Source organism: Gossypium raimondii, chromosome 12 (genome assembly GCF_025698545.1).
Source record: "Gossypium raimondii isolate GPD5lz chromosome 12, ASM2569854v1, whole genome shotgun sequence".
NCBI lineage: Eukaryota > Viridiplantae > Streptophyta > Magnoliopsida > Malvales > Malvaceae > Gossypium > Gossypium raimondii.
Genome location: NC_068576.1, coordinates 51,244,877 through 51,268,875, shown reverse-complemented (window position 1 = coordinate 51,268,875; position 23,999 = coordinate 51,244,877). Strand labels below are relative to the sequence as shown.

Genomic DNA, 23,999 nt, shown 5'->3' with positions numbered 1-23,999 from the left:
CGCTAATGAGCAGCCGGGCCTGGGAGAACTGGATACTGAATACAATGGAGATTCCAATATTATTCCTTGAACTAATAAAAACCTTTTCCTTTTTAATATATATGAACCATGTTGATGGATAAGGGAAGAAATATACTTCAAATTAGTGAGGAAAGAAGTGTATTTTTGTGTATGAAAAAGAAATTTTATAATCTTTACAGTGAGCGGAGATGTATCATTATAATGATTTATTTATTCCCAAATATATTTTTTGAATAAAAATAATTTATCTAAAGGGTAGCTGTGCAATAAAAATTAGGTGTTTCAAAGAAAAACAGAGATACTAACTTCATTTACTTCCGAAAGTAAAAAAAAAATCCAAATAGAGTAGAATGGTTTTGTAACGATAGTTTCTAGTTTTAATGGGTATTCTGATTTCCATGGAGAAAACGTGAGAAGGTTGTAGGTGAAACATCGTGGATGAAAGGTCTGTAATGAAAATTGGATAGGCAATTGGGGTAGTAACTCATGTGATAGAGACATTATTGTGTTTTTAGTGTGTATAAGTATTGACATGGCAATCTGGTTATTTGGTAATTGAAGCAGCAGCAGCTCATGGAAGAGATCTGGGGTTGAGACTTCTTGATTACAATTGGCATAATATATTACTATTCATTTATCAGAAACAATGGATCATTTGGTTAACTGTGACCAGAGATGGAAGTCGGAAATCCTAGTCCAGGCTTCCATTCAGTCCACTGCGTTTGGATTTTCTTCCACATTGAATATTGTTTACCCAAGCCGAATACTTCGATGGAGATTGAAAGCCGATTAAGCTCCGTGCCTTGATGTAACCCAACCCAAGGGTCATGCTGGAGTTGGACTATATTGGGCTTGATTATATTTCAAAGTCGGGTAGGGTACGGGCTTGAAACCAATACCCGGATTCCGGATTTCTTGTGGGGGCGCTCTTCATCTTTACCGTTCGTTCGCTCCCGCCAATCTATCTGCCTTTTTTCACTTTTCAGCACTCCTTTCCCCTAATTTATTCTCCCGCTAGCAGAGTCCCAGTTTGTAGTCATTCTTTGCTCTGCATCTGCATTGTCTCTGTTCTTTGACTAATGGGGTCTTGCTGGGAAGGCATTGATGAGTCCCGTCTTTTAATTGCTCCGGGTAACCCCCCCATTCTGCCTGCATTTCTTTTTCTTCTCTTAGAATTATTCGTGTCTTTCCTTTTGCAATTTATCTTAAGGTTTTCTTCCCATTCCTTGCAGTCCCTGGAGCTAATGGGGATGGTTCCGCTCGTTTTCTATCACTTCGTCACCCCAAATCTGGTACTTTTCATCGCTATGTTTCAGAATATGGAACTCTGATTTTTGGACTTCTTGCTCATCTTGTTTTATAGCTTGATCCTCCTGATTTCTACACAAAGTTCTGTTTTTTTCTTCACAGGAGTCAGGACATCCTATCTTTTATGTAATAGGTTGCTCCAAGAACTTCACTGGTTCAAGCAACCGTATGGGTCTTGGTTTTTGGGAGATTATGTTTCGGAAGGTAACCCTTCTATTCTTATAACATTCATCATGTGTCATTAGGCAAGAGATTATTATTTCCCAAGCTCATACGTGTATATATGTATGAACGTATATATACATGTATGCACTCATATGATGCTTGTGGTCTATGAAAGGAAAAGAAACTTAGTTTTCTGTTTTAATTATGAGCAGAAGAAGCCCACTAATTTTAGCGTTTCGTGGCTCATTTTCTTAGAGTTGCTTGGGGTATTGGTTTGATTTAGGTTGTGATATCCAGCTATTCTATGGTTTACACACAATGTTTCAGAAAGGGTATAATTTGTAAATCTTAAACAATAATTTTAATAAACTGTATGTCAACTATGTATGTCAAACTGAATATATTATACGTAAATCCAAAATTGATGGACCTTAGTGGGATTATTATTTGCAAACCTTAATTCTTAACCTTATAAACTAACATTCAATCATAGACAATTTTATTCAGTTTAGTTGATTATACATTGAGCACAGCTGAATGGCTGGTTGCACATGTTTCTTATAATCCCCAATAGTAGGCAGTCCCTCTGATTACCTTGCTTTTTTTATTATTCTTACTTTCCTTTTCTATTACTACGCAGATGGGAGCCTATATACTGCTACTCCTATTGATCCTGTTTTCATCATGTTGCCTCTCTTCGAAGATGCAAGAATGAAGGTATGATCCTTACTACTTTCCCTTAACTAGAGATGCTTGCCTAGTTACTTTTACATAACCAATCGCTCAAATAGCACCTTGGAAGTTAGAGCCTCAATGCAAGGCATCTTCAAGAACGTATTCTCCCTTTTAGCGTAGCCAAGTGTCTCAAGAGGCTAAGAGAAAAGACACTTGAGAAACTGCGCCATTGAAACGTTAAGTCCTACATGAAATTAGTTGATGGTTCTTGCTTCGTCAATTCTTAATTTTAACAGGGGGGGGGGATTATTTGATCTCTACTAAAACAAATTAAAATCCTTCAACAATAACTTCTGAGTTGTAAGGATTGCAAGATTCTTTAGTCTCTGTGCTGTATTGCATTATCTTGTTTCAACTATATATTAGGATATTCTCATTATCATAATAATAATCAATCTCCCGCTTTCTTTCACTTTATCCAGCCTACTGTCTTTGATTAGCTTAGATTGTGTGCTTCAATACTGGTTCTTACCGTTGATTTCATTTTTTGGTCTTCTTGTTTTTCAAATCTTTGAAGTTTTTATCTTTCACCTGTAATCATTCAATTTTGATGTAAATGCAGAAAGGGGATGATCCTGGAAAGTTTAGGCAATTAGATGAGATCCTCTTCGTTAATGACTATCCTGGATATCAGCAGTTATTCTCCATTGCGAAGGACTGTATGGAAATTGTTTGTGAAAGCAAAGGTTTCCTACCACCTGCATATTCCTGTGAACATCTCTTTCAGAATAATTCCAGGATGCTTTCTTTTAAGTCATTCTGTCCTGTCAGTTTTTGTATTTGTTACAGGGAAAGAGATTTTTTTTTTTTTTTTTTTTTTCCATGAATTACCTTGTCATAAATCTAATTGTAGCATGTGGTTAAGGGATCCTGTCTCTACTATTTTCTTCTGGTGGCAAGGGTTTAGTCCTGTTTTTCGTGGAGCGTATATGCTAATAACTGCATTACAAATTGTTCCATTAACTATATGTCAAATCGTCCGCAATAACTAACTACTGCAAATAAGCATATATTAATTATCCTCACCTGCTCTGTAAATATGCAGAAATTGGATCCACAAAGTTTTTCAGGCTTGATGACAAGAAGGTTTTTGCTTGGTTACATTACAAGGTTGGTCTTCTTCTGTTGTAATTATTTTTTTTCTTGTGTTCATCTATGAAACGTTTAAAACCGAGTTTTTGTTGGTTGTGTAGCTATCTTACTGTGGATGTGTAGAGAACCCAAGTGTGAGATCTTGTATTACATATTTCTGGTGTCTTCAATTGGAAAGAAGATAACTATCCTTTATAGGTCAATTGAACATAATACGTGCATCAAATATCCACTTGGGAAAGCAATACACTTCTGTTTTAAATGGCTACCACTATTGTTTTACATCATTGTTCTTAAACTCATTGCAACGTTATATGTTAGTTTGTGCTAGCTGCTTCCATGATTATACAAATTCTATAAGTCAACTGTTTAGTGTTTTATAATTTCTCTTGAACTGCAGGTATGCCAGTTGAAACAGACTCTACCGGCATTGGATCAAAACTATGCTGCACGTGAAGAGAAGGATACATGTATATTTTCTCTGAGAAAATAGGCTATGATATTCATCTATTTATATTTGTGACATGCAACCATTCACCTTAACACACGATAGACATGTATGTGGTAATAAAAATTTTAAATGAAAATTTCTTAGTCTTATTGGATAGATAAGTGCAAGAAAGTGTAGGCTTAAATTTTTAGAGGGGCCAAGCTATGTAATATGTAAAGACTGCTTCCAGTAACTTCCGCTTAAAATTCCAATTTCTTATGCCGTAAGTATATGATGACTACAGTAAGCTTGGGTGGTAAAGCTATCAGCCCAAGGGATTGCATATATGGAATAGTTATTATTGTGTGTTCGGCTCACAAGCATGTGCCTGATCAGCTCATTTCAGTAGTCACTGGCATTGAGTAAAAGCTATAAACAACGGTTCTAATATCCATATCTTAGAAAAGCTGTGGAGTGCCTGATTTGGCATGAAGTTAATGTTGATTTAACAACATATGTCACAATTTGATTTACCTCTTTTATTGATGCAGTGGCTGATTCAGTATCAATATTAGGGGAGTATTTGAAAGATGACCCTTGGTTGAAGCTTTTGTGTGACCATTTTAAGTATCGTCTCAAACCTTTTGAAAATTTCAATTCTAAATGTATATTATGTTCAACTCTGTTTATTCCGTTCTAAGAAATTAGGAGATCAAATGAATCTATGCAGAGTTTTTTTCCCCTCTTGATGCATTCGAGTTGTATATCGCTGAGCTGTTTGCAGGTTGAATTTACCGGAGGCGAAAAGAATAGCAGCAGATATTGAAGTTTGTCCATCAGCTATAGAAAGCCCTGTTAGTTCTTCCAACTTCTCACAGGTATTTTAATAAAGCTTGCCAATTGCTTCCTTTTCTTTAAATTGGGGATGTTGCTGGTATTGCTTTTCAACTTTTGGCCCCCTCATTAGAGCGTGGGGTGTGGCTACCAGCCTACCACTAGGCTAGGCTAATGGCTTATACCATAAATGCTTGTCAGAGTAAACTTTTTACATTTGCAATTCTTGTCGATTGATACTCTTCTTCCGTATATATAAGTTAATGTTTTTATGAATTGAATTAAGCAGGGTAAGAATCCAAGTGAGAAAAAGACGGGAAGAAATGTCAAGCAAGCCAAAAAGGTTAAAGTTGAGACAGAGTCAAGGAACATCAAAGAAATGTTCACCAGGGCTTCACGGAGGAGGAATTGAAGTTTTGTGGGATGGATAGGATCGAACAACATCCATTAAATCTTCAGATTTTAATATTTGGTAAAATTTGATAAGAGAAATTAGAGATCAACAACACACTGTTTGTAAAATGTAATCCAAAAGGGTGGGCTTGTGGATTAAAAGGCAAAATGGAGGAGGATAGAAAATTGTTTGTTTGATTGTGGGTGGTTTAAGGACTGTTTTAGTAGTAGATATGAAGGTGCCGCTTGTTTAATGATGTGTTTCAGCATTGTGTTTTCTCTTTCCCATAAATGCTACTGACAGTCGTGGCATAAATTGTAGATGAGGCGTCTCCAGGGACCGTCTCAGGACCAATTAGGATTGCATTGACTAAAAGTATAAAGTGACTATTTTGAAGAAGCCAACAGTTTGAATTGTGAATCCACAAGAGGAGCCTAAACCCTAGTTGTATTTGTCTGCAACACGTAGTGGTTTGTTTAGAAAGTCGGACCACATCCTTACCAACTGTACTAGGAGATATCTATTTACAGCTTTCCGAGTTACATCTCTTAACTTCCAAGGTGAGATGGGGCTGGTAGTTACATCTCTTAACTTCCTTTTAAAGAGAGATGGTACGTGCCAATCAATATTGTCTTGAGAAATTAAAACATCCGTGTGCTTATCCCACCTTGTCACCCGTCATTTGCCATGCGGTAATTTCTTCTTCTCCTTTTTTAGGTTTCACGTAGCTTTAGTGAAATTAAAAATAATGGAAATATAACAATGATAAAATTAATTTTTGGATTCAATAAATCATAATGAGAATGAAAAATGATTATTGAGGATAGTAATATTTGTGTTGTAGAATTTATAACATATTGAAAAATATAGGTACTTTGTTATATATGTTTATTTAAATATTCTGATTAATTAATAAATAATTATGTACATTTATTATATTAAAAATATTGAAAACCTTTTAACTCGAAATAATTGAAAAACTTTATATAAAAACAGAAAATATATATTAAATTTAAAAGTATTTAGAACTTTCAAATAAAATAAATAGCACATGTAGCGTATGAGAAAAAAAAGGGGTAAACATACGGTACAGGACAAAAGAACAGGAAAGTAATAAGTGGGCGGCATAAACGAATGTTGTGAAGTTCCGCTGTACCATAAAGCTTCCGTCAGAAAAATCAAAGCCAGTGCGTCGGAAAGGGAATAAACTGAACTGAAGTTTGCAATCCAAAGGATTGCTGAGGCACCCTTAGGCAACAATTAAAGCAAAAGCAAAGAAAAAAAAAAAGATAGATTCTTACAAGCCACTGTTTGTGAGGGATAGAGGTTGGTTAACAGCTAAATCTATACAGCATAGTGTATGAATGACCGATAAATAATTCACTGGATTATATAATTGGTTATTTTAGAAAGGTAAAATGTAAATACAAGTATTACATGCAATGATTATGATATTGGGACTTCAATCATCTGTAACAGAATACTATATGTTTATACAATATGTTGTAAACGCCTTGTAACTTTCATCTGCTATGGTATTCACTGCTATTATATGTGTTTAATGAATGATCATCCACCTGAACCCGACCGAGAGGAAGTGAATCTACTTCTACAGCTTATTTAGATCACTTTCCCTCACAAATAGTCCATGAAAACCGTAGGGAACCCTACGGGGCAGCTTCACGGCTGCCACTATGTCAAGATTGGGTGATTGTGCGTCCATCACCAGGAACCTTGACTCTCCTGTGTTTTCATTGTGGACATACGAAACCACATATCCATCATCCTCGTCTGCCTCAGGATTTTGTGGCTCCTTGGCAACAAAGAATGGCTCCCCACCAAAGCAGCCCGGCCCATACATTCTACTACCCACCGTGCACTCCTGCCGCTCTCCCTTAGACACATCCAGTTTCACCACTCCTGCTATTTTTGGCATTGGGTCCCCAACCGCCGCGTACACATATTTGTTCTTCTTTGCAACATAAGCTGGATTTAGTACTGCGAAATCCAGATTTCTTGCTGAAATGGGGTGCCTTGTTACCAGCCCTGTTCTTAAGTCGATTCTAACCTTCTCCACTAAAGCATGAACCAGGTCCATTCTCTCCAGGGTGTGCTCTACTGATAGAATGTTGGGTGCCAGCAAGACTATGGCGTTGCCATCATCTTCATCCCATGCATTGATGGCATGTATGAGGTTGAAACCAGGCACATCAAACCACCTGATTTCCGACTCGTCTTTTGCATATCGAGGGATGATTCCGATTCTAGGTACCTTAGCTGGGTCCGTTCCCACCGGAGATCCACCTCCAATGATCATGTCCATGGGGTTCATCCCTATTTGTATGTCCGCAAATATAGCGTACTTCTTTGTAATTGCGAAGTCATGAAGAAAAGATGGGCGGGTCATAGAGAATATAGGGACATCTGGTTGCTTATTTCCATTAGCATCAAAGTGAAAATAAGTTAGATATGGAGGCACAGGCCCATATCGGAAAGCAAAGGCCTCGCCGGTGTCATCGTCTATCTTAGGGTGAGCAGTCATGCTCATGAACAACTTTCCATCAAAATCAATGCGACCCAATGTTTGTATATCCCCTTTGGATGTTAAGCGTATAGAGTAAGGTAGATCTGACTCACCAAGCGCGTAGAGACGGTTCCCAAACAAGGCCAAACTAGTGTTTGCAAGACCAATACCGTTTGCAGGATTGAACTCACCGGATAGAATTCTGACAGCGGAGAGAGCACCGCGAGTGGCCGCGGCGGTTAGGCCGTTAAAGCCGGAGAAAACATTGGGGAAAACGGGAGAACCCATTTGGTTTTCAATGGAGTACTTGTACGTCTTTACGTATCTGCTACACAAGGTGGCCTTGCCCTTGGAGATTCGAATGGAGTGAAGCATACCATCACCATCGAAGAGGTGGTAAGGTCCACGAGGGAGGAACTGAGGGTTGGGGCCATTACGAATGTATGCACCGTCAAGGCAAGGCGGGAGGGATCCTTGTATAACTTCACAGGGTGTAGGAGGAAGCTCATCAACAGGAGCGAAGTTGTGGGACAGGACATGCTTGGGGTCGACAGAAGGCCTGAGTGGAGGGTCTATGAAGTTGTTTATAATATCGTCAAATGTATTGAAGATCATGGTGGACAGCCTTGGTTCTACTCTTTTCTTGGCTCCAACTGATGGAGAAGCATAGGATGGCGCTGGTGGAGGCCAAGCTTTAGGAGATTGGGGTGGTGGTGGATGTGATGTTTTGGTGGTGGTTGTGGAGGTAGGAGGTTTCTCTTCAATTCTGACAGAGGAAATGTAGGGGAGAGGAGCATAATAAGGTGATGGGGAAGTTGATCTGAGAGTGGTGGTGATAACGGGAGAAAGGAGTTTTGTTGAAGGTGTTAGGGTGGAGAGAAAGGAGGAAGAAAAGGCATCCATCACAACTCATTCACAGTGTTGAGTTGCTTTAATTTGATTTGCGAATTGTGAACAATGCAGGCTTTTGCCTCATCCCACATGGAGAATATATAGAGAACGTAATAACTATAATGAGAAAGGGACCCTTCGTTGTATGCTATGTTAGATAAATTGTTAATTTAGAGACAATTTAATAATATTATAAATTTTTAGTTTTTTTTTTGTGTAAATTAATTTATCTTATTTAATTTGATAAACGTTACAAATTATAAAAACGTCAACGTCTCAATCCGTTTGGATCACAAACATATATATGTTGTTCAATTAAAAATGGTAAGAAAATATTATTATATTTTTTTATTTTAATTAATATCATTATTAAGTTGTTAATATTATTATGTTTTTTTTAGTTTTTTATGTTTATATAATTAAGACGAAGATCAAATTATTGAAACATATATACACAATTTAAGGGCAAGAGCACCATGTGTTATTGAACAATACTTGAAAGAGGCGGGATTCTTACACGTGTCCTGTATGCTCGACGAGACTAAATTGGAGCCACACTTATTAGTGCATTGCTGGAGAGATGAAGACCTGAAACACATACATTCCATCTTCTATGGGGTGAATGTATGATATGTATGATTACACTTGAGGATTTGACATTATAACTCGATTGCTGGGACAATTGTTACGGGGTAGTGCATGTTGGGGATTGGAGGCCAATTTGCCCTAACTATAAGGCAATGTACCAAACAAGTTTAATGGTAACCAAATATATATAAAATGGTTAGAAGATAATTTCTCACATCTTGACAACTCTTTTAGTGCAGTTGAAGTTGATCGGGGGTCTTCTAATGCCAGATAAATCTCGAAATCTAGTGCATTTAAGATAACTCCTACAAATCGACCTAAAAGAAATCGAGCGATTTAGTTAGGGATATTTTGTCTTGGCCACATTGTACCAAGAGATGTGTCAGGCAACTAAAGCATAGAAATTTAAAATCGGTTGTTGTATACTCCTTTTTCGGTCATGGGCATGATATTGCTTACCATTTTTATGTCCCCGAGTAAAATTCTCTTAACAATTTCCACTCGTAATGAGGTAAGATTCATTTAATAATATCGTTATCATATTACTTTTTCATTATTATATTTTTGGAATAACATATTATTTGGATAAGTGAAACAATGACGTGAGTCATGTGAGAATACTGAATGAGCTTGAAGATATCTGGTTATTGTTAGATCAACGGTAAGAGGCTGAGGTTAGTTTTTTAATTTTTCAGTTACATAATAATTACATAAAGATTTGAAATTTAAGATTAGGTACGTAACGAAATTTATAACTTCATACTGTATTTTGAATGGATATCATACTATGATTCAAGAATTGAAGAATGCGTCCCGTTCAAATTTTTGATGAATCGTAAAATTTGGCATGTCAAAGTGCCATTGATAGTTTTTACAACAGTTGAGACGTATAAATCTGATCGAGTGATGCGTCAGTTTGGCTTTGTGCAAAATATTTCACCCTCTCCTCAAAACCTCGATGAACTTTACAAAATTGACTTGTGGGGCAGAATTGATGAAGATTGACCTAAATTCCATGCCAAATATATCAACTTGTGGGAACATAGGTATGATTTTATACCTGTACGCAAACAAATTGTCAAACCAAATTTGGCAACGTTTTTGGATTAGATAACATGCTTTAGCCTTAATGGTTAGTCATATCTATTTCCGGGAGAGGAAAGAAGTAGACAAATTCATTATAACAGGCCAACACGATACCATATGAGGCCGCGGTTAAGAGTACACACATCAAATTCATCATCATCAAATCCAACCCCAAATCCTATACCAATGGGTGCACATCCCAGTTAGTACAATTTATATTTTTTTGGTGTATTTACTAAAAATCCCATGCTTTTCACACAAGCAACAAATTATGCACCATCATCGATATATGCCTCAACATCTATTCTACCATCACACCATGCATCAACACCTTCCCTAGGAATATTTTTTTGTATCACCTCCATTTGCAAGAGCATATGACTTGTTACTACCGTCAACAACACCATATATTTGTTTGTCAATAGTATCACAAACACCACCAAAACCATGGTTCTTCAAAGGCAAATTATCTTTGCAACCACCTACTAATAAAACTGACGGTATACGATGACAACCTAGGATGCAAATGAAGTCTAGCTCAAAATAACAAGATGAATATAACATTGGAGATGAAGATCAAGAAGTAGATGAATATGGAGATTGAGATTGAGATTGAGATTGAGATGGAGATGAAGATGAGGATAATGATAATGATGACGATGACGAAGAAGGGGACGATGAATCTGGCGATGATGAGTTGAAACCCTAACCATAAAAAATTCTCCTCATAACCGACACCTATCGGGTTGTGACAGACATTCGACCCGATAACGGAGATGTTTTTTTCATATTAATTTTTTCATGTACATCATCATTTAGTTTGTTAACTTGTAATTTTTTAAATTTATATATGTAATGTTTCCATTTATATTTGTATTGTATTTTTACACCATTAATCTACTTATTTACATTTTATCAAAATTTTTATTTATTTTTTTGTATGTCCAATAAGATTTTGAATTATCCACTAGTTTTAAAATTAGTCAACATAATATTAAAATAGATTACATAATTATCCAATATTTTTAAAATTCGTTAACATAATATTAGAGTAGATTACATGTCTATGATCCTCGCTTCAACGTGTCCGCCAAATGTAGACATGTTTTCTTACTATGTCCTAGGTTCCAACAAAACATATATAACCTTGATTGGTCTATCTTCTCTCGAATATCCATATTATTGCATATTCGACTAGAATTTATTCAACCTTTTGGCTTGCGACGCAATTCAATATTCGATAGCAATTCGAATGGATCGCTCGAAACATGCGACCATCTACCTTTATTTAGGACCGGTGGGAATTCAAACGTCCATACTTTATATATCTGTTTTAGTTTGTACACTTCATCAATATACTTCATGCAATCAAGATGTGTCGAGGCACATGTAGCAATTGTATGTGCACATGAAAATGAAGTGCTTGAAATCTCTTGCACTCTTAAGGCTTTTGTTTCAAGTATACACGATATGATCCTCCGATGATACCTTTGTCTGGTCTGTAGAACTCTATAACCTAAAATATTTCATTTGGACGCGAGTGACAAACTGCCATCATAGGGTTCTCTCTTGTTGCATTTTCTGCCATATTTTTTCTCGCACCAAATGTGTCCGCATTTTATCTATCCAACATATTTTTCTGTTTGCTTCGGAAACAAGGCTGATAAGTGAAAATATGTTTTTTTTCACTGCCGACGTTATCAACAAATGGCGTATGCCATTCAATACGAAATTTATACATTTCGTTAGGTTTGTTATCTTATGCTCATATCATAGACCTCTATCATATGATTGAGTCCACTGTTCATTGAGTATCTCATTGAGGTAATTAGCACCATTATTGTTTACTATCATCAAATTTTCCAACATTTAATGGAATCAATGTTGGACAAGCATGTACCCTGTTGAAGAAAATAAAGATTATATCCATGAACAAACAATGTATATGTTAAATAGTGATATAGAAAATAATATTTATGATGTACTTATGTTAATAACATATCGTCGTTCCTCATCTTTGTAGAATTGGCCAATGTAATTTGCCTCGATATGACATATACAACACCTATGGTATGCATGATCTCATAGGCTTTCACATCGACCAATCGCAATTTGTATTTCAAGTGCCCTATAAAAAATGATAAATATATCGGGTTGCAGCACGACATGCCTTCTCAAGTTAGTTAAGAAGTCTTAGGCATTTGTGGTTTCTTATTCAACAATTGCAAAAGCTATTGACAGGATTTTTCAATTACCATATTATACAACGAACAACAAGTGATGCTTATATCTCTCGTACATGAATGTATCGTCAATTGGGACTAGTGGCTTACGGTATCAGAATGCTTCAATGCATGACTTGAATGTCAAAAAAAAAAAAAAAAGACGATAGGAGATTCTTTTTCCTTGGACCATTCAAATCTATGATACGTAGGTTCTGTTTGCAAATCGATGGCGATACCTAGGACATATTGATTTAGTAACTTCAACCATTGTCACAAATCATTATATGATTCATCTTACCTGTTATGCATTTTTTCCATTGCCTTCTATTTTGTAACTCATGCCTTGTAGTACTTCATGGTGTAATCGTACTATGGGTATTAGCAATCAAAACTGGCACGAGAATCTTAGGATTGTCTTTCACCATAAGTAAGATAATGTCAGAGATAATGTCATATTTCTTTATTGTTTAGAATCTCGTCTTCTTTCTCATCGCTGTCATAATTTTCCAAGAACATCTACTGTCATTGGTTGCACACTTCGCCTCATATTTTTTTACTTGCGATTTGGTAACATGGAAATTGACCTCATGTTTTATGTTATACCGCTTAACTGCAACTACGACAACATATTTGGAAGACAACTCCATTCCAACTTGTAATTGCCAAAATTTGTAGAAGAACTCGCATGACCTGGTTTTCTATGATGAAGTTTTGGATATTCTAACTCATTTTGAGTATCAATGTCGATATTAAGCATGTGGGGTGGAGGTTTATACACCGTAAAATTTGGTTGGGTCCTCCAACATTGTCTAGACGTTCACCATTAGAATCACTCCCTATTGGTTTAATAGAAATGACCGCTAATTTAGAAAATAATACAATTTCTAAATTATCGGGCCAAGACTCTCGGATTGGATCATCAATTCCAACTTTCTCTTCGTTATCAACCCAGTTACGGTTTCATGTATCGAATTGGATGTCTCTTCGCTGATTCAAGTTGTAGGCCAACACCATTCTTTCTCATCAATCTTACGTTAAAACCAATATTACTTACAGATTGTCCACTCATGCAACTTGATGACATACCCACATAAGTGTTTCCAATATAGGACATCAACATTTCGAAGTTGAAATCAAAGGCATTTACAAAATGTTGTATTTAGGTCTTCGCGTTCAGGTTCCCAACTAACTGTGATTGTTCTCCAAAGTTGAAATCAAAGGCTAAAACCAATGAATTCCTTCCTATTAATGATTCCAGCATTCCTTGGTATGAGATTTGCAACAACGCCATGAAACCATCGCACCAATCATGTGGTTAGACTTTCTACTTCATGTTCTTGAAATAAATTAACTGAAACTATTATTGAACTTGGACCAACTTCCTCTACATTGGCAAACTAGGCATATAACTTTAGTATAAAATTTCCAGTTGAGCAATGCGTATTAAACATTAACTCGACATTCGTGTTTCCTTTAAGCTCAAATGTATCATATCTTACAGGGTTCATTGACATTAGATATCTATATTTCAAGCTCAAAAATTCTTGACAAAAGTTTGTTAAGTTTGATGCTTCAATTGAAAGCCAATTCTGTAGATTGGGCTGATACAAAAATGACCCCAATTTCGGTGTCACAAATTTGACTGTCATAATAAATAATAAATCTAATTTGTTTACTCATTTTCGCCAAAACAACAAGTTTAATATAAAATTAAAATAAAAACATTATACAAAAAAAAACTCATTAACCAAATTCAAACAACGACACCAAATTTATTTACTTCAACTAATACTTTTGTTAGGTTGATTTTTCAACTTTAGATTTTTAACATCAACAATCTTCTCCTCAACATGCAAATCTTCTACTCGAAATTTAATTGTGAAAATCTTTCTATATCAATCTTGATTTATAGCAAGCTCTCTTGCTAAATATAAAATATTTTTAAAATGTTGGAAAATATTTATATAATATTTCATTTCATTTCATATTATATTTATATAATATAATATTTTTATTCATTTTGTACAATTTTCTTAAAGTTTTGTATTTTATTTAATTTAGTCTTTAAAACCGAAACTATTATATTTTTCAAATTCAAGCTTTGATTTTTAATCCAATTACAATTCCATCATTGTACAGCCCTCTAAAACATAACTTTCAGAAATTTCATGACAAATTTTACATTATTACAATTTGACTCTTATACACAAAATTTACTTAATAAATTAATCTTTAAACATATCTAAGCTTAAAATCAAACTATTAAACATCAAAACTTCAATTTTCATCAATGACAACTTTAGGGATCTTTAATAATTTTGAAATCGGAGATGTAAGTTAATTGGACCTAATTACAACGATCTCAAAAATATAAAAATTACAAAAGAAAGAACAAATTTTACCAACAATGGAGGACCCAAATTTGATATTCAAAACCCGCTTTTGCTTCTATGGTTTCGGTGAAAAAACGAGTTGAAGAAGAAAAAAGAGAAGGGTTTGTTTTATTTTATTTTACTACTTTTATACTTTAGTTAAATTAATCTAATTATAATTAATTAATAAAACCTTGATTAAACTAATATTAGCCATTTTAATTAAAGTTGGTGGATTCCAATCATTACCCACCACCGTTTGGCCTTATACTAATAGCTTATTTACTCAATCAGTCCTTCAATTAATTAAAATTTATAATGATTAATTTTTATTACTTTTACAATTTAGTCCTTATACCTTAATTGGTCACTAATTCGACAAAATTACTTATCTAAAATTCAATTCACCTATACAATAACTCGGTAAATATTAAATAAAAATATTTATGGGCTCGATTTATGAAAATGAGGTCATGATACCTTATTTTTTAAAACCATTAACTTTAGGGTTAAACTACTTGCACCTTGACAACTGACAACTAATCAATTAATAAAATCTATCCAAACAAAATTCACCATAATACTATATTTAACTCATAAATATTAATTACTAATATTTATGAGTTTACTCGTCGGAATTGTGATCCCGAAATCACTGTTTCCAACGTCGTTGAAAAACGTATTGTTTTCTCCCGAAGTATTGAAAATTGATCCTTCCGGAGTTTGTGACTGCTCCTTCCAACATTGTTTTCTTCAAGGTTTGAATTTGAATTCTATCATCACTATAGGAAATTAAGGTTTTAGCGGCGTACAATTATTACATGTAACTCTTTGTGGATGAATATTTATAATTTAAAAAATATGAAAATTAATATTTTATTACCTTTAATATAAATTTCATTGAAATATATTTAACGTAAATAAAAAGAAGATGAAAACTTACTCAATTTGGATTTATGATTAATTTAAAATTAAAATATATATTAAGTAAAATTTTAAGGCATTCATGTGTAAAAAATTAAGCCTTTCACATAAGATTATCTCAATTTTTCATAAAGGCATTAGTTTTATATATCATATGTAAGATTTTATTATTTAAGTTGTTGTCTTTTTTTTGTTAACAATATGATTCCAGGATCACAACTAATTAATTCATTTATTCATGTCATAAGGTAATTGGTTTTTTAAACATGCATCACAATAAATTATAATGCAATAATATTATTTAAATAAAATTTTATAGTGCATTTCATTTATAAAATTTATTCAGGATGCGAATATTTTATTTTAAAACATAGGTTATTCAATTATATAAATTCAGATTCATTAATCTAAAAGGTGATTACAATCGAATCATGCCTTAAATCGGGTTTAAATTAGACTTTACCGAAGAGGTAATTAAGGGATGAGGGCTCATTTCAAACCCTCCTTCATCTATAAATGGATAAGTAAGATATAGTGTCTACACTCTACTTAAATACGACCTCAACACCCCTACACCACCATTTCTAATTGCTCTTTGCACCGTCTACAATGTGAACCACCTTTATTTCAGTGACTTTTCACACTCATATAGTGTAAACAACTACATTGTATAGTTTTACATTTGGTATTGTTATAATCAAGTGAAAAGATAACATCTTCCTCGACTACTTCGAAATAGTTTCCCTTTTGAACAAATTGAGAGTAACTACTATATTAAGCCACATTCGTCATGAATAGCCTAGTGGAAAAGTGATACAAGTTCACAATAACCATTATATCGGCAATGTCAGAAGCTACAAAAGATGCATCACCTTAAGCAATCACTAATATCTACATCATAGCCTCATCACTGTGAGGATATGTCGGCAACAAACTCCAATCAACCATGACAATGCCAAAAGCTCCCAAAAGACCCTTTTACATTGATGATGCACAGAAGCAAATTTCATATAGCCCAACATCCTCCTCATCATTTTGAAAACCAAAACCAACATACCGGAATTGAACAGCAATTAAAAGAAACTAAAACTAAAAATAAAAATAGTATCACAAATTTCAGAGAAAAAAAAGTAAATTATTGACACCGCCATTGCTTACAAAGAAAGTATAACGAATTTTTATTTATGCACATACTTTTCCATTAAATAGTGTTTTCTTTTGTTGAAACTCGACGGTAATAATTAACCTTCTCGTCATGGGTACTCTTCAAAGGGATAAATGACTATCCATAAGAAAAAAAAGTATCGAGGAGGAAATTATACTATCGGGATATTGAAATATAACAATTTATTCAATAAATTAATTTAAGTAATTCGATGGTTTTAGGAATTAGTGGAGATTGGCATTGGAAACAAAATAATAATTTTTTACTTTTAAAAAATAAAAAATAAAAAAAGAGAGAGGATATTTTGTACAAGTGAATGATATGATGAGTGAAAACACCCACACAATCCAGGTCCAAACCAAGAATATCTGTAGCAATGGGATGGAGATGGGATGAAAAGCAACAATTTTATAATTGCTAAATGGTTTCAATTATTATAAATATCATTTAAGGAATTTATTTTAGTGAGTGATGATATTAGCGAACAGTAATTGTGCATCATGAACCTATATGTTTTTAATTAAACCTGTCTTTGCTTAAAAGTAAAGCTTGTGCTGTTGTTTTCTGTGGATAAAATGAAATTTATGGTCCCAATTTGAATGAGTGCCCACATCACGAAGCAGGCCATATGACGTGGAAACACATGGTTGGGACTGGAACCAGATTTTTTTCAATTTGTCTCTCAATCCTTCCTTGATTGCAGGAGAGAGAGAGGCCACGCAGCCACAAAACTCTGAAATCATTAATGAATGATACTCACAAGGAGGATGTGATGAGTTAATTATTTAATTCAATGGTTCTAATAATTCTAGTTTGATGATTTTTTTTAAAAGAAATAAAATTTATGTCCTTCCAAAAAATGTAAACTTATTTTGTATGAATTTCTTGTTCTTACTTTTCAGGGTCAATTAAGTCATTAAGAAAAAGAAGGGAAAAAAGTAGAGGGAATAAGAAAAAGAGAGAAAGGTTTGGTTGTACGGATTATTTTTGATTAGATGGTAGAATCCAAGATAAAATATTGCCCACAAGAAAGAGCAATGGACTAAAATTATTTTAGTAGGCCCCACTCCCCACCAAATCGCTACAAAGTCGAACCTTGCAATTGCGCCTAATATCTGCAAAAGCACTAACCGCTATTTAATGCCAATCCCAGCCCCCAACCAATGAATGCATGATATTATACACTTCTACTCATCAAAATGTTTGCATATTATAATATTTTAATCATATATTGTCAAATATTAACTGAATTTTTACAATCGAAAAGAATGTGTTAATAGATATAAAATTGATTTGTTATTTTGGTTGGATGAGATTGAAGGGGAAAAATTTATATATATGTCGTTTTTAGAAAAATAAAATTAAGGTTTAAGTTCGATTTTGTTGGATATTTAAGGAAATTGATCCATTTTGGAGAGAAATAGAAAATAAGTTCTTTTCAGCCAACGGTAATGTCGAAACCGTTTTTTTGAAAACAAAAATTTAGTTGTCGACTTTGAAAATAAAACTGGAGTCGCCACCGATCCTTTATTAAGGTGTGATCGGCCTACCTTAAAAATTATTTTGGTCTACGAGTTTTAAGAAAAATGAGTTCGGGAGTCAGTTACGCACGAGGAAGGGTTAGCACCCTCGTAACGCCCAGAATCGGTACCAAATCGATTGTTTAATGTCTTAGTGTCGTGGGCTAAAAAATTTTAAAAAACCCAAATGATAATCAATTGCTCAAGACATGTAAAGAAATCGAGTCCCAATACGTTAGGGTACAATTTCTCAAAATTCTCAAACTTTGAATATCATTCTCATTTTATACGAAAATCTTCATTTTGAGGAAAGTAACATGCCACACCCAATACGTTAGGACACGACAAGTTAAGTTCCAAAAAGTGATTTTTACACTCATGCATTTTGAATAAAAAATATTCTCGGTTATTTAAGATTAACAAAAAAAATCGGAACCCAATACGTTAGGGCTCAATTTCCTTAGAATTCCAAATACCGAATTGTGCCTTTTGTTTGAAATTTCTTATTTCGAGAAGTCAAAATATCATGACCAGTAAGTTAGGACCTAACATTTTGGATTCTCGAGAATAAGCTTCTATTTGAAATTTGCATGAATTTATTTCAAAATGAATACCTGGTTTTCTAAATTCACCAAGAAATAATCGCAATCCAGTAAGTTAGGATACGGTTTTTCTCGAGAATTATGAATGCCAAATATTTGAAAATTTATAAAAGACGATGATTTAATCACTTTGTCAAGACCAAAATATATTTTCTTTAGAAATGTTGTCAATATTAATGCATAGCATGAAACGATTACTTCAATTTAAACTACATATGTATATGTATTTACAAAATATATAAATACAAGTACAATATATAAGTAAATTTGAAAATATGTGGGCATATATTAAAGCATATATATAAGTATACATATAAAATAAAAGACATATAATAACTTCTAAAAAATAAAAAATACATGTATATGAGTATATGAAGATCATAAAATAAAATAGAAATATACAGATATGCATATGTGTATAAAAAAATGTATAAGTATATATGTGTATAATATAAAGTATATAAACGTTAAAACAAAAAATGTATGTATATGTATATATTTACAAAATAGAAAAATAAAATGTATAAGTATATGTACATATATTCACAAAGTATGTATATAGAAACATATATTTATGAAAATAAAACGTATACATGATGTATATAAATTATTAAATACATAGAAAAGAAAATAAAATATGTATATATATAAATTAAAATATATGTATGTATAAATATATATATATATATATATATGAATGTAAAAAAATTATGAAAATAAAAAAATCAAAGTATGCGTATGTATATACATTTACTAAAGGAATAAAGAGAAAAAAATATAAAAGTATATATATACTAAAATGTTTGTATGTACAAAATTTATGTATGTATTTATAAAAGTTTAAATATATATATATATGTATAAAACTTTGCAAATAAATAATAATAACGTATAACATATATATAAAACATTTAAAATATATACAATATATATATATAAATATTATAAAATGCATGTGCGTGCATATAGGTAAATAATAAAAATAATTAAAAGATGGACCAAAATGAATTAAAAATTAAAATAAGGGAGAAAATCCGCAATAAACAAAAAACCCAAATCAAACGCTCGAGCAACACTGGGGGACTGAAAGGGAAATTAATCCCACCCCCAAAACGCTGCGCAGCGTGGGACCGAATTGCAGCAAAAATTAAAATCTGCGACCCAATTTAAAAAAGGATAAAACAGGATTTAATTGAAACGCATCGCAAGAGAGAGGGACTGAACGCGAATTCTACCATTCAGGGTCAGGACGCGCGGATCCCCCTGCGGGTCGGGTCGACGCGCGGATCCTGGCCATTTGAAACGGTGTCGTTTCACTTTTATTATTTAAAACAGATTTTTGTTTTAAAAAAACAAATGTCAGCAGAAAAAGGAAGAAAAAATAAAAAAACTTAAGAACCCTCTGCTAGGGTTTATTTTTTTGAACCCCTTCTCGCAACGCCGCCGCAAGCGATCGCCGCCGTGGTTTCGCCGATCGGAGATGCGACGTGATGGTCTCCAAAGGTTTCCCGAGCACTTTGAAAACGAAGGTAACTCCCCCCTTTCTTTTTATTATTTCTTTTCTTAAAAAAATAGAAATAAAATAGAAAATAGAAAACGCAAAGAAAACCCGAAACTCGATTCACCTTTGAAAAATGATTTTTGATATTTCTTATTTCTGTCTCCTTTCGAATGCCCCCCATTACTTTACAATCTTTTCAGCTTTATAGCCGAAACAAAAAATATAAATATTGTTCCCCCAATTTTTGTTATTCTGTTTGTTGCTGCAGGTATTGCTTGGAGAAGAATGCGCGCGACGTGCATGGAACAAGCAGATCTGACGTCTTGGGAGCGAGGTATAATATCTTGGGCGGTTGCGACTTGCTATGATTGTTGGTGGCTAGGAAGCTTAGGGTTTCTGCTGAAATTTAGTTAGTGGGCTGTTAGGGTTCGGGCCTAGGTTTAGTTTATTTTTGTTTTGTAATGGTCTGGGCCAATTGGGCCTTATTACAGGTAACTTTTCTCATTATTGGATTTAGATCCCTCTTCGTTATCAACTTCTTGTTCGTTATCAACCCAGTTGCATGCTCAGGGTTCGATGTCCCTTCGCCAGTGCAAATTGTAGGGAGCACATCATCCGTTCTTGTAAACCTTACATTAAAACCAAAACCACTTGCGGATTGCCCACCGGTGTAACTTGATGGCATGCTCGTACAAGTGTTTTTAGCATAGAACATCAGTATTTGTAAGTTGAAATCAAACGCACTCACAAAATGTTGTGTTGAGGTATCAAAGTTTGGGTAACTGACAAACCCCGACTGCTGGATGGACTGTGCACCAAAGTTGAAATCAAGGGCTGAAACTGATTAATGTCTTCCCATTGATGATTTCAACATTTCATGGTAGGAGTTTTGTAACAATGATGTGAACCCACCACACAAACATGTGGTTGGACTTTCTGCTTTTTGTTTCATTCTGGCATTAACTGGAATTGTTGTCAAACTCTGACCACTTTCATCAACGTCGACAAAGTGGGCACATAACTCTAGTATAGCAATGCGAATCGAGCATCACCTTGACCTTCATGTCACCTCTGAGCTTAATTATATCATATCTAATGGGATTTAATGACGTTAGGTATCTATATTTCAAGCTCGAAATTTTTCTCCGGCTTAAACTCGCCACTTTTCTCCTAATTTTTTTATTGAAGCTCCTGCAATTTTATGCTCTAATTGAAAGCCAATTCTATAGATTGAGTTGATGCAAAAACGACCCCAATTTTGGTGTCACAAATTTGACTGTCATAATAAATAACGGCTTTAATTCGTCTACTCATCTTCAACCAAATAACTTGTTTCTCATGTTTAAAACGAAAACATTATGCAAAAAAAAAAAATACGAATTATCGAAAAACAATAACAACAAAACTTACTTCAACTAATTTACTTTATTAGGTCGATTTTTGAAATTTAGGTCTTTAACATAAACAACCTTCTTCTTATGCAAATCTCCTTATAAAAACAATATGCTTGGAATTTTAGTATAAAAGTTCTCCAACAGAAAGGTGGCTCATTTTATAGAAAATACTACCCCCGAATATCAAACATAACTTTAAAATGTTAGAAAATATTAGACATGGCAAGTATGAAAATCACTTCTAAAAGAAGTGTTTTCCTGAAAAGTCTGAGTAGTGATGTTTGAATTTTATTCGGGATTCTCTAGCTCGAGAATCTCTAGTTTAAGATTAGGTTTAGGGTTTTAGAATTTTTGCATGGGTTAGGGTTAGGGTTGAAAATTAAAAGAAAGAAAATGCATTAGCTGGCTTGGCAGAAGAGCAATAAGACGTGTTTTCAGTTGAGGTGGTTGCCATGCAGGTTGAAAGTGCGCCTTTCAACACCCATTTTCAACCCTAACCCTAACCTGTGAAAAATTTTCAAAACCTGGGAATCTTGAGAATTTCGGGATAATTTTCAGACATATTATCTCGGCAATCCTGATCATGGGCTCCCACATTATTATTTTTTTAATTTCCCTCATGATTGCCTATATAAAAGGGGGTTTTGCTCCACCTCCTCCACCAATACTCTCGGCCACTGTCTCTTACAAAATAAAAAATTCTCTCCTAAATTGTTTTCTTTTTGGTTGATTGTTGAAATTTTTGGATGGAAAGATTTATTTTTGTTTGTGTTTGAGGGAGACAGTGTGATAGTTTAAGGTGTGTTTGAGTTCATGGTGATGTGGTGACACTCGAAAACCCCCACATTTCATTTACGGTGTAGGGATCGCACTATTACCTTAGAAGCCTATCGCAGGGAAACTCGGGTTGAAGTATAACTAGGGCTCTCGGTTGGCGGTGGTTATACGATCACAGGTTGGAGTAACTTGGGAGCCCAGTTGACGATGATTATGTGATCACAAGTTCAAGTTTAATGCCTCTAGAAAAGAATACTTTATAAACCTCATACATAAGTTTGAGACCATAATCACAGGGAAAAACTAAGGGGTTTTCCGATATAATCAACTTATTTTTTTCTTCATATTGACCAAAGCCGTATCCTTAACCTCTTTGTTTGAAACTTGTGACGGAGTTAGGGGTAAGAGGACTTTCAAGGGGAGGAATGACTATGTCGGTGGAGAAAATATGAAAGTCCTTTCAGGCCACAACGGTTGCTGTGATTAAAGAACTCGTTAATAGCTACAATCGTTGCCTCCCGACTTGAGTTTTATTTTCTCTCCACCGTCACAGTTACTCCCCCATAAAAGTCCTCTTGCATCCAACTCTACCACAAGTTTCAGACAATTAGGTTAAGGATATTGTTTTTTATGGAGATTGAGAAAAAAAATAAGTTGATTATATTGGAAAATCCCTTTGTTTTTCCTTATGGTTATGATATCAAACTTATGTATGGGGTTTATAAAACATCATCTTCTTGTATCATGAAACTTGAACCTGTGACCGCATAACTACTGTAGATTGGGCTCCCGAGTTATACTTTAACTCGTGACCGCATAACCACCGTCAATTAGGAGTTCTAGTTATACTTCAACTGGTGGTCGTATAAGCACCGTAAACTTAGAGCCTGAGTTGCAATATAATGGGCTTTTAAGGAGATGGTTCATCCCGATACGACAGATGAAATGTGGGTCTATGAGCACTATCGTATTACCATAAACTCAAATATATGTTAAAACTATTATAATGTCTGCCTCAAATATAAACACAAATAAATCTTTCTCTCAAAATTTTCAAAAACAACCTATTTTCTAAAATATCAAAAAAAAATCGACCTAGAACTCAATTTTTATTTTCAAAATCGATATATGCTTCAAATTTATGGTGAGTTTGGATGGGCGGTGCGTTTACCTGTGGTTAGTGTAAAAACAGCAGTGGCGGTGAGATTAGATACTGTAGCGTGAGACAAAAAGTAAACTAAACACACCGCACCGCACCCAATCGCCCATCCAAACCCACCCTTAGCCGAGATATAAGTTTAGGGTGCGGTTGATTATTGAATAAGTGGTGGAGGTGCGAGGGCTATGAATTGACATATCGGATATATTGATTGTAACGCGCCAACATGATTTGCTCCTTTAGCTATCAACAAGTAATAATAATCTCAGTCGTTGTCATTTCAGAAACCCTG

The 23,999-nt window shown here is 34.3% G+C and overlaps 2 protein-coding genes across 2 annotated transcripts; one reads left to right on the top strand and one right to left on the bottom strand.

The window, feature by feature from the left end:
* The first annotated feature begins 600 nt into the window (after positions 1–600).
* Positions 601–5,232, top strand: LOC105764941 (uncharacterized). Its single transcript, XM_012583764.2, has 10 exons — positions 601–1,152; positions 1,254–1,313; positions 1,432–1,533; positions 2,135–2,211; positions 2,792–2,915; positions 3,275–3,339; positions 3,722–3,791; positions 4,303–4,378; positions 4,536–4,629; positions 4,875–5,232. Exons 1-10 carry the CDS (start codon positions 1,101–1,103, stop codon positions 4,995–4,997), a joined length of 843 nt encoding a protein of 280 aa, XP_012439218.1. The 5' UTR covers positions 601–1,100; the 3' UTR covers positions 4,998–5,232.
* Positions 5,233–6,344: 1,112 nt separating this feature from the next.
* Positions 6,345–8,479, bottom strand: LOC105764938 (probable carotenoid cleavage dioxygenase 4, chloroplastic). Its single transcript, XM_012583757.2, has one exon. It carries the CDS (start codon positions 8,404–8,406, stop codon positions 6,589–6,591), a length of 1,818 nt encoding a protein of 605 aa, XP_012439211.1. The 5' UTR covers positions 8,407–8,479; the 3' UTR covers positions 6,345–6,588.
* Between the last annotated feature and the right edge of the window lie 15,520 nt (positions 8,480–23,999).